This window comes from Polyergus mexicanus, unplaced genomic scaffold (assembly GCF_030449975.1).
Source record: "Polyergus mexicanus isolate NDT 795.1 unplaced genomic scaffold, iyPolMexi1.0 SCAF_15, whole genome shotgun sequence".
Classification (NCBI taxonomy): domain Eukaryota; kingdom Metazoa; phylum Arthropoda; class Insecta; order Hymenoptera; family Formicidae; genus Polyergus; species Polyergus mexicanus.
Window position 1 is genome coordinate 3,415,658 of NW_027223335.1, and position 16,046 is coordinate 3,431,703.

A 16,046-nucleotide genomic window follows, 5' to 3' on the forward strand; every position below is an offset into this window, starting at 1 on the left:
GCATAAATGAGTTATATACGTAAAGGCGAGTCAAGATTGTACACCCCAAAACATTGTTTTCTACGATGGCTTTAAAAAAATTGTTTTATCGTGTGCGATATATTTTGGCGGAGGACGATGACATGAATCGTTGAGATAGAGACAGAAAGAGGGAGAAGATAGACAAATTAATCAAATCAAAATACAATAAATGGGCATATGTGTTTTGAAGAGATTAATGTTTAATTTATCAATACCTCGGATTAAAAAAGACAAAAATATAAATAATTAAAATACATTTCTTAAGAAGAAATGTTGAAATATTGTATTAAATGCGCTAAATATATATATTTTTAAATAATAAGAAAAGTTATATAACATGAAGTTATTTTTATTATTATATGTTTGTATATATGTGTTGTTATTACGCATCTTCCATGTATTTCTATTTATCATAAATCATAAAAGATAATAAGAAAAGTTATATAACATGAAGTTATTTTTATTATCATATGTTTGTATATGTGTGTTATTATTATGCACCTTCTATGTATTTCTATTTATCATAAATCATAAAAAAATAATTATTCATAAATCATAATAAGATATTTAGGTGTACAGATATTATGCGTATATAATTATATGTGACATCAAACCATTTATGTAAATCTGTATATTATGTATACATATATAAGAACCGTAGCAAGAAAATTATTAAACCTTCACATCTATGAATATTTTCATTGTTAGAATACCCAATTAAAGTAAATTGCAAAGAATAATTTCAGCATAAATTTGTTTATAAAGTTATCGTCGAATAAAAAGGTATAAAAAAATCTCAAGTGTAAGACAGCATGTTTTTACGATAAAATATCCATAGGACGAATATGACGAACAATATCGTGGTTATTCTACTGAGCCAATCCATCCTGAAACACATTGAGAATATTAAGGATTGTTTCATTCTATTCTTTGGTTTATTGACTGATTATAAATCAGTCAATAAACCAAAGTTTGTTAAACAAGGTCAAGAATCTAAAAAATGATAGTTAACTATGTTTAGCTGAGAAGAGAGCAAATCATGTGATTTCCAAGAGGAATATTGACTTGAATTCGTCGAACTTGGAAATCCAAAGGGGAGAAAAGGTCAAGATAAGCGCTTCACGAGACGGAGAATATCGATTGCGTTTACAGGAATTACAATTAACTGACGCAGATTCTTGCTTCATTTTACAAGGAAAACTAACGAAGTAGCTAATAATGACTAAGTCAGTGATTGAATACATGGTAGATAAACACTGCTAAGACAGAGGAAGAAGTGAGATAAGACAGTAAGATAAGAAGTGTCTTGCGTATGTTAAACTCGTTACGCTTTTGCGGATGATTTGCGCGTTTTATATGCGACTAATGAAATTTTAATATTCTGAAATATATAAATAGTTGAAATGTAAGATCGCGGTGGTAAGTTCCGCTTACATGTAAATGATGCTGGATTGCGTAAATGCGATGTAATTAAAATGCAAACGCGTAATAATCGATGAATGTATTCAGATTCTTAGCAATAACGTACAGATACATATTAATTCTTACAATCAGCAATGCAAATTTCGAATAATATATATATATATATATATATATTATTGTGAATATTAAGGATGCAGTAGCTGGATAAAATTTACGTCAATCATATATCGCTGTAAGATTATTATGTATACGTGTATTACCAATAATCGATAAATGTTACTTTTCATTTAATACAATTGAATGATAAATTAAACTCAATGACTGTGTATAAGAATTTTGCAGCTTGATGACGAAAGCTAAGAGATAGAAGAGATTCTGGAAAAGAAGAGTACGAGATAAATTATAATTATTAGAGAATAAAAATACTTATTGTATCCATAACCAACCGTTTGTATCTGAGGACAGTTTTTTTGAAGGAGAGAAAGCAATCGTTGGCGATAGAGATTATTGAGACTATTGCTTAAAAATATTGTAAATTTATCCAAGTTGTATAAATACTCACTATTCTAACACGTAGCACATTTAAAATTAACAAAAAAAAAAAACTTTGAAAATCAAAATAAAAAAAGTTTCTAGATAATACACTTTCCAGATCTTCCCTTGTTCTTTGCGCGATTTATTTCATTCCCGACAATGCAATTTTTCTTGGCCAAATTGAAAATTCATAACATATAGAAATTTTGATGCAACATGTCACATAATTACATATTTGTATACCACCCCGTTGCGATTACATTCGCGAAAGAAAGACGCAAAAGATCCAACAAACGCGCACATCTGCTTTTTGTCGATGAAACTAAAATTAACAGGCGTCTAAAAGTAGTTTGACCGGCGTAACAATTCGTGAAAATTTTCGTCGGTTGCCAATGCGCGCGTTTCTACGTTACGACCTAATTTTCAACCTAAGGACTTCACAAACGATCGACCAAACAATTGTGTACGGTGTACGTAGCTTCGCGATGTCGGATTTCCGTCTTAAAGTTATCTGTAATTTTCTATCTGTTTTATATTCTCCGCGAGTCTAATTTATTTTTATATATTTTCCGATCTCGAAAATGATATCATCTTTGATGTATTGAACATGTGACGCGAGTTTTACAACGTCATCGTCCATAGAAATTTCTCTTTTGAATCGCATGTAAGTTAAAAACTATTAATGTCTCTCGATATCTTTTTTTTTTTTTTTTAAAGAAAAAAAGAAACACGCTCGAAATTAAGCGAAAAGAGAATCTGCAGTTCCACGACCGAAATCTGTTCTCCATTTTATAAAGTGCATGCCACCTTACCTTTTACGATGAAGCTTGGCTGCTTCTAGCTGATTCATGTCTTCTTTAAGTAAGTGAATTTTTGCGCCGATCAGTCCATTTCTAAGAGATAGATAGTAGATGAAATAGATTTTATTACACCGTGATTGCACAATTAGAGCACTTACTTAAAATAATCTACTATATCCAAATCTGTGTAGGCAAATCCAAAATCTTTCTTATTTTCGGCGCTGAGATTATCGAGTAAGGTTACTAATTTTTTATTGTAAAATTTCCATTCGTTGCTCAAAAAAAATGACAAAGCATTATTCGCGGAATATACTTTCCGCTGAAGTTTTAGTAGGCTAGAAAAATAAAGCATTTAATTAATATTTCTTTTTTTCATTTAAGATATATAAAAAAATACTCGGAACTAACAGCTATTTTAATCCTCGCAATATTTATTAGCTTTTTTCGGAATTTTATATTTTTTAGAAATGTTTAACATTGATAAAATTAAAATATCGACGTAACTAGAAATTTTGCTAAAAGATAATTGAAGGATCCTCACTGAAAGATCTTCGTAATTAAGAGAAAATGTGATAATTATAGAACGTTTTATATGGAGACCTAATTTTATGGTATAATTATACATTGAAAAGTCAAGACAGAAAGTCCTTTAAAGGTTTGCTCGTTTTTGCTCCATTTTGGAGAAAATCACGAAAGAGGAAACAAAACAAGTTTTCGTTTTTTTACTTATCCATTTACATTTTATTTATGTTATCATCTATTTAATCCAGATATTGTTCAAAATGTTGCCCTCTTGCAGCAATGCAAGCATTACATCTAGCACTGACCTCATTAATTGCAGCTAGACATTGTTCTAGTGATATTTGGCGCGCTGCATCTATGATTCGATCTTTTAATTGCTCTCTTGAATTGATTGGCACCATAAAGGATAACATCAAGTGTTTACATATGTAAGAAACCTTGAAAGTTTATTCGATGCCAATCAACTCGAGAGAGCAACTGACAATGAGAGATTGAATTTTTACGATTTTCTCTAAAATGAAGCAAAGACAAGCAAACCTCTAAAGGACTTCTTGTCCTAGTTTTTTGGTCCCCTACATGCTCTTGAAGTTTTGCCATTTAAATTGGGGATACCCTGTATATAAACTTTGGCAAATCCTCTATAAAATAAAGCTTACATTGGACGTGCGCCAAACAGCTTCATAATTCCATCAATGAATAGTGCCGGTAAGATATGCATAATTAACACCAGTATGTAATAAAGAGAACGGCTCGTAGTTGTTATAGTGCCTGGTGACCAAAGGATATTTTCAAGAGGAACATCTTCCGTTATTTTGAATCCCATTTCGATCATACTCTTTATATTTATTTTCTTTATATCATGCGACGAGGAATTATAAATGTGTATTGTATCATCCTCGGTGATGCTGAATCACAGAAAATACACTATAAATATCGATTATAGGAGTGATGTACATCTACTTAGCGCTTTAAGAAATAACAATAAACATTGATAAACGACTTTATTGTGTGAAAAAATCGGTAAGCATACGGTTTGATTCCACGTTGCCAAGCCACAATTATTATCGCTTTAATAGCGACATCCACAGGCATAAAATCGCAAGTGATGTTAGGATCGACGTAAAGCACACGTAAAATACCCTTGCCTCCGCCAACAAGCATTCCAACCGGACCATTGAAATTGTCAAGCCATCCTGCCAATGGATCTTTTGCTGACGAAATGACTATGGATGGACGGATGATCACGCAAGGCAATGACTTTGAATAATCACTTATTACATCCTCCGCCAATCTTTTTGTAAAAGTATACGTGTTTGGCATCGTTCCCAAGTATCTGCGAATAAAAGCGAACGCAAAATTATATTCAATCAAACGAAAGCGACGATGCGCCATACGGTGTCTATATAAAATTTACTTTGCTGTAAACGTTCTCAGAATATGCTCGTCGACGGTTTCGGCAACTTTAATCGCCTCTCTCCAATCCAGTTCCGAGGGATACAGAATCTCGTCAACCTCGGATTTATCGGTTTGAGTGTACGTCGAGCTAACATGCAGCAGAACCTTGAATCGTTCATACGTAAATTAAATGTTAGAAGAAATAATGCACGATAAAGACGTGTATGTGTGATAAATATTGGATTGAAATAAATAATAAGTGTTTTTTTTTTTTTTTTTTTTTTTTTTTTTTTTTTTTTTTTTTTTTTTTTTAATGAACTCTGTGTCTCGTGATTTTAAAAGATTTATTAATTTCGATAAAATTGAATATCGATGGCTCTGAGCAACTGAGGAATCATATATATAAATTATATCTAAATAAAATCAAAATATTCCCATCCATTAATTATTTGCACAGAAATGTTGTAATTTTGATTTTAAATCAAAGCATACATACCACTAAGTTTTTCATTTCTTTTGCTAGAATACAAAGATCTCGTGTTGATCTCGTATTGTTGAAAATCGCTTCACGCAGGCTTTCGTCGAATCTTACGCTTGCCGCAACATGAAATATGATTGATACATTTTCAATTAGTACTTCCCTATCGGCTGGTAGCAATCCTAAGCCCTCTATACCTACATCTCCGTTTATTGGAACGAGCTTATTAAAAGCAGATGGTCGCTCATTTCGTAAAACGTCGAAAAGCTAAAAGAATCGTCGATAATTGTTAATATATTTCATATTTCTGTTACAATTTCCCCTTTTGTATCTCAGGAAAATTCATAATTTAAAGAAAAAAAGAATTTCAAGGTGAAAAAGTATAATAAAACAATCCTATTTAAATAAAGAAATATAAGAAAGAAAGATTTTTCATATATTAAAGTTTCTCATATCTCATTGTTAAAAAAGGTTAAGCAATATTATGTGTGTGCTTTAAAAAATTATTTCTTTTTGTAATTTTCAAAAAATTAGTTGACAATTTTTAATAATTCTTTCGTCTTCTTTGTTATCCTTTTTTAAGAAAACTTCTACTTAAAGAAAAGAAACAGAACATTCTTTTAACTTTCGAAAATAATTTTATTTTCGTAACAGCTGTAAACAGATAGTTCTGTAAACAGATTATATATAGTTCTTAAACTTTTGAGTAAAATTTCAAATTTCTATACATTTACAGATACATGACGCATTTTTCTTGTAAACAATTATTTATGCTTTGCCCGAGCACACACATACATACACATTTTTATCGACTTTACCTTGTTATTCAATATTTTTTGAAGCCTCTCATTGACGCTCAATCCCTTCTTTGGCCGTATCAAGAGAAATATTTCGGCAATATCAGGACAAGATCGCAGCAACTTTTCACACAGAACTTTGCCAAGAAAGCCTGTACTTCCCGAAATTAATATACTGCGGCCAGCATAAAATGCTGGTATAAACGTATTTGCGTTTTCCTTCATGTTTAAACACAATTATTTCCAGTAAGATGAATAAACTATCAAAAGATAATGCGTTCAACAGAAGAGCAAATAAAAGATAACGAAATGGCAAAATCTTATTTAAAAGTTAATTTATAAAAATCGGGAAAAACAAATCGAATTATTTAAAACTTGAGCCACGATAATTGAACTTGAAACGAAACTCATAGTACTTCGTCTTCGATAAAGGATGACGAAGTGAATGAGCACAACGAGTCTCGTGCGCAGGAAATGACATAGAATTTATTCAATGATAATAATATGCTTAAAGTTCAAAGGAACAAGTTCTTCCATATTCGTACATTGATCTGCATATATCATGTGAGTTACGTGATTATAGACGAATGCAGTAGTGTCGTTGTAATGAATAAGCAGTTTATACATATATAATTACAAATCATTTTTCGTTTTACATCAAGTACGCATACAATTATATTTATTTATTTCTCTGTCTATTACATAATCATTTCTCTACTTCTATCATTCTTTATATTGCATCAATTATTATACTATTATTATAATTTTTTATGCTATTATTATACTATTATTATAATATTATTATAATATTATAATTATACATGGCAATGTGTTGATCAATTTATGATCTGAAAAAATTTAAGCGCAGGTCCATTTATACGTCACGAAGAAAAATCTTTAGAGAAATTTATTTAAAAACGTCTTCCTATATTTCATATTATATAGCGTAAATATTTTTAAGCGCGTTATTGTTTTCTTAATCTTCTTTGAGCTAAGATTAATAAATACACATTCTGCAATCAAATCTTACCTGGAATTTTTGCCTGCGATTTGTAATAATCCATCTATAAATACGGCCGGTATTACATGCAACAATAACCAATATATAATGAAAAAAAAGGGGAATTCCCGATTCAGCGACCTTGCGCCGATATTTTTTCTCGCCTTTATTTATCCAGGGTGATAAAGAGGGGTTATTATATATCTCGAATTGAGATTATTTTCTAAAAATCTTGGTGTAGCACCAAGTAAAGTTCGTGCCCTGTGCACATATTCAGTTTCATAGAAAACTTATTTTTCTATGAAACTAACGCACTACTATCCGCGTTCTGGCTCTTATTAGCCCGCGATTATTTGAAATTTGTAATGTCACATGAGAGCCTAATTTCTTAAAATTTGTTAATATATTTTATATTTGTAACATTCATCTACATTGCTCATTAATTTGTCAGCGACATTAATCTGTGAACCGGCAATTAATTAGTTCACGTTTAATTTTAATCGTTTAATTTAAATATCGATCATTATTTTGCCGCACATTATAATCTTCCAGAAATATTTTTTCATGGCCGGCATAATATCATATATGTATTACAAATACGAAATTTCAGAATGCGGAATCATACATATCGGCATTCACTCGGTATTTTTGCACATTTCGATAAAATACAAATATAAATATACATATTTTATGTATTCCTTAGCGTTTCAAAGTAAAATTAATCGTGTAAATTCGCAAATAAATGCGAAAAAAGCATTTTATACCAAAATATATAAACTTATTTCAATGGGCTATTATTTTTAATTATGATTTTTTAGCAATAAATTTCTTTTATATATACATTATCACACACACACACACATATACACGAGATAAGACAGTATTCCAAATCACTTATCAAAAGTGTATGTAAATGTATGCATGGAAACTTCCTCGTAATCATGAGTTGCACTGTGCATGTATATATACTTTTTTTACCATTTGGTGATAAATTTTGATATCTAAATGATTTTAGTGTTTTGTTTCATTATATGTTTCATTGTATGATATGTAATGCGATATCTGACATGTTTCTGCTTAACCTTGCTGCTGAAACTATATATAATAAATCATCAACGAGAAATTTATAGGAAATTTACAGAATGACTTGCATCATTGCTTGATACGCGACAATTTTCTCGCTTTTCTTAATGCGACGTATTTATCATTATATGCCCTATATTTAGCATTATTGTACATTCTATTATTTTCAATGATGCAGTCTTCCCGTGAAGATATCCTTCTCGATAATTGAATGCAATAAAAAGTAGAACACTTATATAATGCGAATGTACACTATTAACATGGAATCTGACGAAGAAATCGTGTATAAAGCACAAGATTCCGACTTTGCTTCTAGCCCGATTCGTTTGAATCCCGACAAAGATACTCCCGATATAAAGTACGAAGCCAAATTATATGATGATTGTCTGCGCTAAAAAAGCGATAATTGTTGATTATCCATATAAATTTCATCATGTTGAAAAAAAAAAAAACTTTGATTCTGTATTAATATAAAAGATTTTTATTCCTTTCTTTTGTATTAAGATTTTTCTATTTATTTCAGATATCCTCTTCAGAGTAAAGCTGAAATCATGAGAAAGACTATCGAGAGCAGAAATAGAATTAGAGGTAAGAAAGTAGGCTAAAAGATGCTCCATAATGCTTTTCGCAGAAACAAAGATCTTTCATATTTTATATTAGATTCTGAAACTTATGACAAATACGAGGAAGATGAAAGCTTTACGCGATGGCAATTATCGAGAAAACCATCGGCTTTCTCGTCACTAGTACGTTATATATTTGTTGCATTTATTTACTAAAAAGCTGGATTCAGTCGAAATCAATTGTATCACATTTTTAATACAGAAGAACGATTTATTATTTCAACATTTTCTTTAATGAAACAGATATTCCATGTTCGCTTGATAGATTTTCTCGATGTTTTTCTTACACGATTTCCAAAAAAAGCGATATTTGCATTATAAACGAATTTTTTGACACTTTGTCTCTATCTAATTAATGTACTTGACATTGCACTTGACTTGCTTGATCAATCCGATTTTAAATTTAAGCATTTTAAATTTGCATGCGAAAAAAATAATTAACTGATAAATTATACAATGGTCTGTATAAATACCTTAATGTAATACATATGTAAAATATTGCCATATTAAAAAATATATTTTTTTAATACAAAGAATTTTTGTGCGTGTCATATGTCAAATAAAAGCAAAAATTATAATCTCGAAGCTATTTAAAAGTGTATTAAAATACTATAATTTAGAGATATAAAAAATATTATATAATACTATACATATTGCTTCTGAATAAATTTTTCTTTCAGCTACGCGAATGGAATGTGATACAGGTAATTCTGCTATATAGCTAAGCATTATATAATTCGACTATCACAATGCGAGTGTCTTCTTTATTTCTAAATTAATGCTGTATTAATTAATATTTAAGATTTTGAGTAGCAAAATATCGAATAAAATTATAAATATGTTGCGAAATGTCGCTAATAAGCTGTCATGTTTCTTGCAGGTATCGATTATTACACATGTCACGTCACGATTTTATTAGAGTAAAAGATATATTACGTCATATACGATATCGATTTAGCCAAAGTTTCTGGAAATTGAAATAATGACGAAGAAAGCGCACACAGCGTTGGAAAAGGAACAGGCGGCAAGCGCGGCTGCTGAAGCCGAGGAAATTAGGTAAAAGCTACAATGATGTACAAAAGAACAAGATTAGATTATCCAACGTACATAATAAAATACTGCAAGCGCGTGTATAATCAATGCTTACTTTTTCTAAACTTAAATCACAGCGCAACTCAAATTAATCTAAAGAATTTTAATAATTTTTACAAAATAATAGAGTAATTATTACTTTATATTGATTCGCGACATTATGTGAATCAATCAATTTCTCAACAAATTCTCAGACTATTATCTAAGATTAATTAATCGATAATACCAGCAATTTGTTGTTAATTAAAACAATATTTGTCGATATTAAACTTCGAGCTTTTTAGGATTTAGGATTAATTTTTATTACTATATTAACGCGAAGTATCTTGAAAAGAGCACAGATGATTAAAGATATGTACGAGGAGATTCGTTTGGAGAAATATAATATGGAGAGGCAGGCGTTGCTCGAGAAACAAGAGGCAGAAATGCGTAAGGTTCAATTGGAGAAAACGCAGGACGCGCTTCGTGATTATAATGACGCATTTGCGGAATACGTAGCGACCGTCGAAGAAGAGGAAAATGTAAGTACATATTTTGTCTTTTTTGCATAATTAATAAAAAAACAATTATAATCAATGGCCGATACTTAATCAGCTGGAAATCTACGAATACGTATACGTATATGTGTTTTTTTCACACACTTATACGATATTAATCTGATATTTTTTTGTAGCATATATTAATAATACGGTTAAAAAAAAAACACATAATAAGAAGAAAATAATTTATTTTTGCTTTCAAATTGCTGTATCACGTGTTACAATATTGAGAAATTTGCGATTGAAATTATAAAAAATAGTTGTTTTTGAATTATTGTATTGTGCAATGTAAAATTAAATTTGGATTATGTCATTATAATAAAATAATTGTTTATAGTGGTTTAGATATATAACGTGCGACGGATTACCAGATCCCGGGAGCTTATCCGAGATGAATACCTATATATTTTTATGGTCCATGGAAGACGAGAAAGTTGACATGAGCAATTTCGTTGTGAAATACAATATTATTATCTACGTATGTGAATCTTCATATAAATTGAGCCAAATCAGTAATGTAATTAAATATTAATATTATTGTTTAATTTGTCAAAGTGTAAACGTTTCGGCTCCCTATTATTAATTCGTGAATGTAACATATTTCTTCCGTCAGTTATACGAGAGTAAAATCTTTTTTTACAGCTGTTAGTGAGACTCGACGAGATAATACGATTCTCTGTGACGAGACCGCTCGATTACATAACCGAATGCGAGACGGTGAGTAATAGATTTTGTCACGTGATTTTTACTCTACATAAAATGATTATTAAAAGTTATTCATTCGTATCATCTCTCTGCGTTTAACGCAGATTAGGCGACGATTCCGAGATAAGCTTCGAGAATGGACGGATGCGGCATGTTACTCTCTTCTGCGTGAAATAGAAAGGAATATGATCCGCGAAGGTATAAAAACGGCGAGATACATCAGTGTCTCCGATCAGATTATTTACTGCGTTTGGGCTTTGATAAAATTGCCCATCGGACTTAAACATGTCACCGATAAGGATCGGTACGTGTCGAGATGATTGCGGATATTTATTTATTTTCATACGTGTAGACGTATATTAATTTACTTCTAAAAACGATCGCTTTTCGGCAGAAAACCGATCGAGGTACATTTCGAGGAATTGGAATTGACCATCAAAATGCCTCTCGACATCGATTGCTACTGTATGGCGATTCGAGCGTTGTGGCTAAATCACGATTATTACTCCGATTGCGCGATCTCGTACGTTATGCCGAAATTGCCAGACGAATACGAAAACACGTACGCTATAGGTATATATAGATTGCAAATATTGTCGATTATATATATATATATATTATTTATCTATTTATTATATAAATATTATAGAGACACTTTCATCTCTCTGTGACTTGGATTCTCTCCTTACGCATGTATATTTCAGATTTTCTTACTTACTGCCAAAACGAGTATGATGCGAAAGTAAAGATACGCGAGGATCAGGTCGAGGGCCGTAATTTGCGACTGCAGGAAAAGAAAGCTATACTCGAAAAGATAGAGAACCCGCCGGTCCAGGTGCCTACGAAACTCGAGAGGAAAGGCAAGCAAAAGAAACCGGGCGTCCCGAGTGTGAAGCGTCCGGAATCGGAACCGGAAACAGAACAGCTACCGTATCTACCTACACCGGACGAGATCATTTTACAAAGAGAGAGTATACGATTCTCGAATTCCCGATCTATGATTAATACGCACATACAATATTTTGACATCGCAAAATCTTTTAATTTAATTTCACAAATTTTTCTTTATTTTAAAAGCAACACGTTTAATTATATATATATATATATATATATATATATATATATATATATATATATATATATATAAAGCAACTCATAGAGGTCGAGTCCTTTCAGTTTTTTCTAATTTACGTAATTCTTATTACACATTGTGTGAAAAATATAAATCGTTACCGTAATATGGCGAAGAGAGAATTATCGTCGAGAGAAATCTATCATTGTTTCTCTCCTTTACAGACGAAGCGCGAAAAGAGATTAGAAAATTACTGTTTACGCGATGCGAAAAGACAGAGATAAATTTGCGAAAATACAAGATACTAGGCGGTGTATTACATATCGATTTAGTTTATCAGCCGCCGCAACCCAAAGACATGAGCAAAGACATGATGCTTACCACCTGTAACTAAAGATTATTTTAATTAATTTTAGAGAGTTATTATATTGTACATCTTTGCACATTTAAATCTCTCTTACTTTCTTTGCAGTACAAATTCCAAAAAAATTGAAATTCGTACCGTTCTGTAAACCGTACAAGGCACCACCGCCGGCACCCGATTCTGAAAGAACGCCGGAAGTGATTGAAGCAGAGATGAAAGCTTTGGAGACTGCGATGGAAGCACTGGTTCTAGTAACTTTAAAGTACGTTCTATAAAATATAGTTTTTACGAAATTTATTATCTTCTCTCAAGAGAAGTATCTCTTTCATAAGCTAGATAGATCTCTCATAATCTTATTACAAACAAGAATTTAGAAGTATATAATACAATAAGCAAAATTTTGGAATAGATGAGACAAATTTAAAAAAATTACTTGGAAGTTTGCGATAATGGTTATGAATGAATGATTGAATGAAAAATTCTCAATTGTAGACAGAGATCGCTTTAAAAAAAAAAAAAAAAATTATATACAAACTGAATTTGAATAAAATTTTCTCGAGATAATCAAGATCGAAGTTTTCTCATTCAAATTTTTTCCCCTCTTCAGATGTGGTTAGGCATTTAATCATATATTATATAAACCGTGTATTCTCTATTTCCGCAGACTTCCCAGTTCTATTATTTGGCTTGAACCGCCGTTGGTGGCACACTGGATACCTGAGAAAAATTTATGGTCTACGCAGGACGTGCACGATATCAAGTACAACGAGGAGAAGCAAACCATCGCGTTTAGAACCGGCAGACTTGGCGTTCATGGCCTCGCTGCTCTCAAGTTCGTCAACATCCCCTTTCAAAGTTGGGAGCTCAAGCCTGAAATGGGCAGAAACGCGCGCGGCGGAGTTGTACTCAATATATCCGCCGCCATCATTCAAGCAGAATTTATCGTCAGGGTATTTCTTTTAATTTTGTACGTCAAATTTAGTTCGATCAAATAAAATTTTCATATATTGTATAAGAAAATAATTTTAGATACAATCTCTCGAATGAAAGAAGAAATATACGGAATGATCGATATAAACGGCGCTACAAAATATCTTAATGTCTTCTAATATAAAAACATGAAATTAAATAAAATGCGAATTATATTGCGATGAATTTGATAATGTCATACAGTTTTTGTAGGAGGACTTGGTTTGTCTAAATTCGTTGGCTGGCGGTATGTCAACGGCGCTCAAACAAATCATTGGAGAATATATGAAACTGTATCTCTTGATTGAGGTAATCTCTCTCTCTCTCTCTCTCTCTCTATCTATCTGGTTCTTTTTATTAACGCAAAACATTTTTGTCTCGTAGAAGATGCGTAATGCCGGATGTGATCTGTTCCCAGAGCGAGATGCATTTAGTTATGCGAAGGCTCTTTCGGTAAAGCATCCAGTAACGGAGAAGCACTTGCGAGAATGTATCTCTCTGCTTTGCACGACATACACATTCTCTTGGTCACGTTGGAACGCTACTCGAAATTTCAGGGAAATTGTGATACAATTCAAAGAACATCACGGATGCTTGGCGAAAGAGGTAAGTGTGTTTTGTTTATGGAAAAGTTGTTGTAACTATTGCTGCCGTTCGAGAGCAGCAGGATATATTATAATGAAAACAGAAGGATAAAGATATTTTTTAGATTCCATCACACGCACATACATACACAAACAGATACACAGAAATATTTTATTTTTTCCTTCCTACAGCGAACAAATTTGACTCTTTTGGTAACTCCCTTGCGAACAATGGCAGTATCTTGTACCGAAGTGAGTTCAGAATTTTCCGATCTACCTCTGGATGGTGAAAATGCAAAGGTAAATACATTTAATTAAAAAAAAAAAAAAAAAAAAAATGAGAGGACACGCTACGTACTATATCAATCATCTGATCTTTGATTATTTTAAAGATAAATCGTGGCATTAAAAAATATTATATTATATTTTTATATAGAAAGTTATAATCTTATAAACATTATAATCTTATAGAAATTGAATTATTTATCTTACTATGCATTGAAACTTTACGAAAAATTAATATCTATATCAATACAAAATTTCTCTTTGACGTATCTCGGATCGATCGAAGGAAAGACAGTGCATTAAAAAAAAAAAAAAAAAAAAAAAAAACGATACGATACGATACAACTGAAGACTGAAAGATATTTTTTCTGACAGTTTTATGCCGATCTATATCACTTAGCGCTGCAAAACGCCGGGATCAAAAGTCGACTTTTGATGAAGAGCATCTCTTTCAAACTTGCCAATACTGTCACGGAACTTCTGGGTTATACTAATGTAATCAACATGTCATCTTAACGAGTGTTTTCGAGAAAGAAAAAAAATAAATAAATGTAATATGTTCTTCAACGGGTTTATAAAATTTTGTTTCTCCATATTTATGAGAAAACTATGCTAAAACATATATGCTTTATGTCACACTCATTATATACGGCTGTTTATTAACTATCAAAGGAAAAGCATAGTTCTCGGACAATTTTACAAGTATGCTAAAGCTATCTGTAGTGTTTTGTATTGGTATAAAAACATCTTTTTATTCAAAAATGACACGCAAGAATTTTCAGCGTATCATTCTCGTCTCTGACATCACGATTCCAATATAGCAGCGAGAACTCGGGAGTTTTAATGTATTATAATAGATAAATTCTGATTTATAGTCAGATATCAATGTTAAAAGTCAGGTTCAGATAATCACTTATTGACAATGCACATTTATAACTATCTTTATAATCGAAAATGAATCAAAATTATGCAGTTCAAGAATGAAAATGTAAATTTATAAAATGATGCAGCAATATAATGCAGCTATGCCAATAATACGTAGAAGCATAATGCAATTTATTATGCGCATGTAAAATGCGTCTAATATATATGATATTTTTGTAAGATTATAACATTATCATTGTTTAAGATATATATATATAATTAATTCTTGTCTTATCATTTATTTTTAATTATTTTTGTAATTAATTAAAAATTGTTTTATATATTCTTCTATTATTTTTTTTTTTTAAATTTATTAAAAGAGAAATATATAGAAAAAAGAAATATATAAAAAATTAAACCGTATGATTTAGTATAAATTGTATAAAAGTTTTCTTTCTAAGGCAAAATGTAAAATTTGCCTGATACATTTCTGAATGATAAAAAAAAAAAAAAAAGAAACGAAAAGTTTGTTTAGCATTTCAAAGAACATTAACTAATTGTAAAACATTTCTTTTTACACTAATTTCTATCACTTAATGCTGAAATCAGAAATCGATTCTTAAATAAAGAACATCTATCTTAAACTTATTCATACTGTCGCAGAATTGTTGCGTCACATGTAATGTAATCAGCATGTCATTGTAAAAAGTAATTTTAATCAGAGGAAAAATATTAATATGATACCTTTTTTATCAGGACCGTTAAGTTTTCCATACGCTTTCTGATGCTTCTCAGAATTGAAAATTTAATGATGAAAAAGCTATCACGTTTATTTCTTTTTCTGATTAAAATCATTTTTTATTATAATAATTAATTCTTAGCAACTTTTATATCTTA

General features: G+C 31.0%; 2 protein-coding genes across 5 annotated transcripts; one reads left to right on the top strand and one right to left on the bottom strand.

Moving 5' to 3' along the window:
- Positions 1–740: 740 nt before the first annotated feature.
- On the bottom strand, positions 741–6,230 carry LOC138939856 (fatty acyl-CoA reductase 1). Its single transcript, XM_070308100.1, has 8 exons — positions 5,991–6,230; positions 5,191–5,439; positions 4,714–4,859; positions 4,330–4,632; positions 3,956–4,204; positions 2,936–3,112; positions 2,790–2,870; positions 741–908 (listed from the first exon to the last, which is right to left on the bottom strand). Exons 1-8 carry the CDS (start codon positions 6,192–6,194, stop codon positions 818–820), a joined length of 1,500 nt encoding a protein of 499 aa, XP_070164201.1. The 5' UTR covers positions 6,195–6,230; the 3' UTR covers positions 741–817.
- LOC138939855 (dynein axonemal intermediate chain 7 homolog) lies at positions 4,151–15,421 on the top strand. 4 transcript variants are annotated; one of them, XM_070308095.1, is made up of 17 exons: positions 4,172–4,549; positions 8,576–8,640; positions 9,356–9,379; positions 9,556–9,731; positions 10,102–10,288; positions 10,644–10,784; positions 10,949–11,023; positions 11,116–11,315; positions 11,406–11,584; positions 11,716–11,982; positions 12,308–12,469; positions 12,556–12,709; positions 13,112–13,397; positions 13,630–13,725; positions 13,801–14,022; positions 14,193–14,300; positions 14,661–15,421. In XM_070308095.1, the coding sequence occupies exons 4-17, from the start codon at positions 9,658–9,660 to the stop codon at positions 14,799–14,801; spliced, it is 2,292 nt and encodes a 763-aa protein (XP_070164196.1). In that variant the 5' UTR covers positions 4,172–4,549; positions 8,576–8,640; positions 9,356–9,379; positions 9,556–9,657; the 3' UTR covers positions 14,802–15,421. The 4 variants fall into 4 exon arrangements, with proteins under 4 accessions (XP_070164198.1, XP_070164196.1, XP_070164197.1 ...); XM_070308096.1 differs by having other exon boundaries at positions 11,716–11,871; XM_070308097.1 differs by lacking the exon at positions 12,308–12,469 and having other exon boundaries at positions 4,151–4,549.
- Positions 15,422–16,046: the final 625 nt, after the last annotated feature.

What these genes read in the sequence shown, in the direction of transcription:
- LOC138939856 (XM_070308100.1), bottom strand. Translation starts at nt 6,194, where the DNA reads ATGAAGGAAAACGCAAATACGTTTATACCAGCATTTTATGCTGGCCGC. An exon ending in CTGAGAACGTTTACAGCAAA is followed by an intron (nt 4,633 to 4,713) that starts GTAAATTTTATA and finishes TTTTATTCGCAG; the next exon opens with ATACTTGGGAACGATGCCAA. An exon ending in TGGCAACGTGGAATCAAACC is followed by an intron (nt 4,205 to 4,329) that starts GTATGCTTACCG and finishes TCTGTGATTCAG; the next exon opens with CATCACCGAGGATGATACAA.
- LOC138939855 (XM_070308095.1), top strand. Translation starts at nt 9,658, where the DNA reads ATGACGAAGAAAGCGCACACAGCGTTGGAAAAGGAACAGGCGGCAAGC. An exon ending in GATCATTTTACAAAGAGAGA is followed by an intron (nt 11,983 to 12,307) that starts GTATACGATTCT and finishes TCTCCTTTACAG; the next exon opens with ACGAAGCGCGAAAAGAGATT. An exon ending in AACTGTATCTCTTGATTGAG is followed by an intron (nt 13,726 to 13,800) that starts GTAATCTCTCTC and finishes TTTGTCTCGTAG; the next exon opens with AAGATGCGTAATGCCGGATG.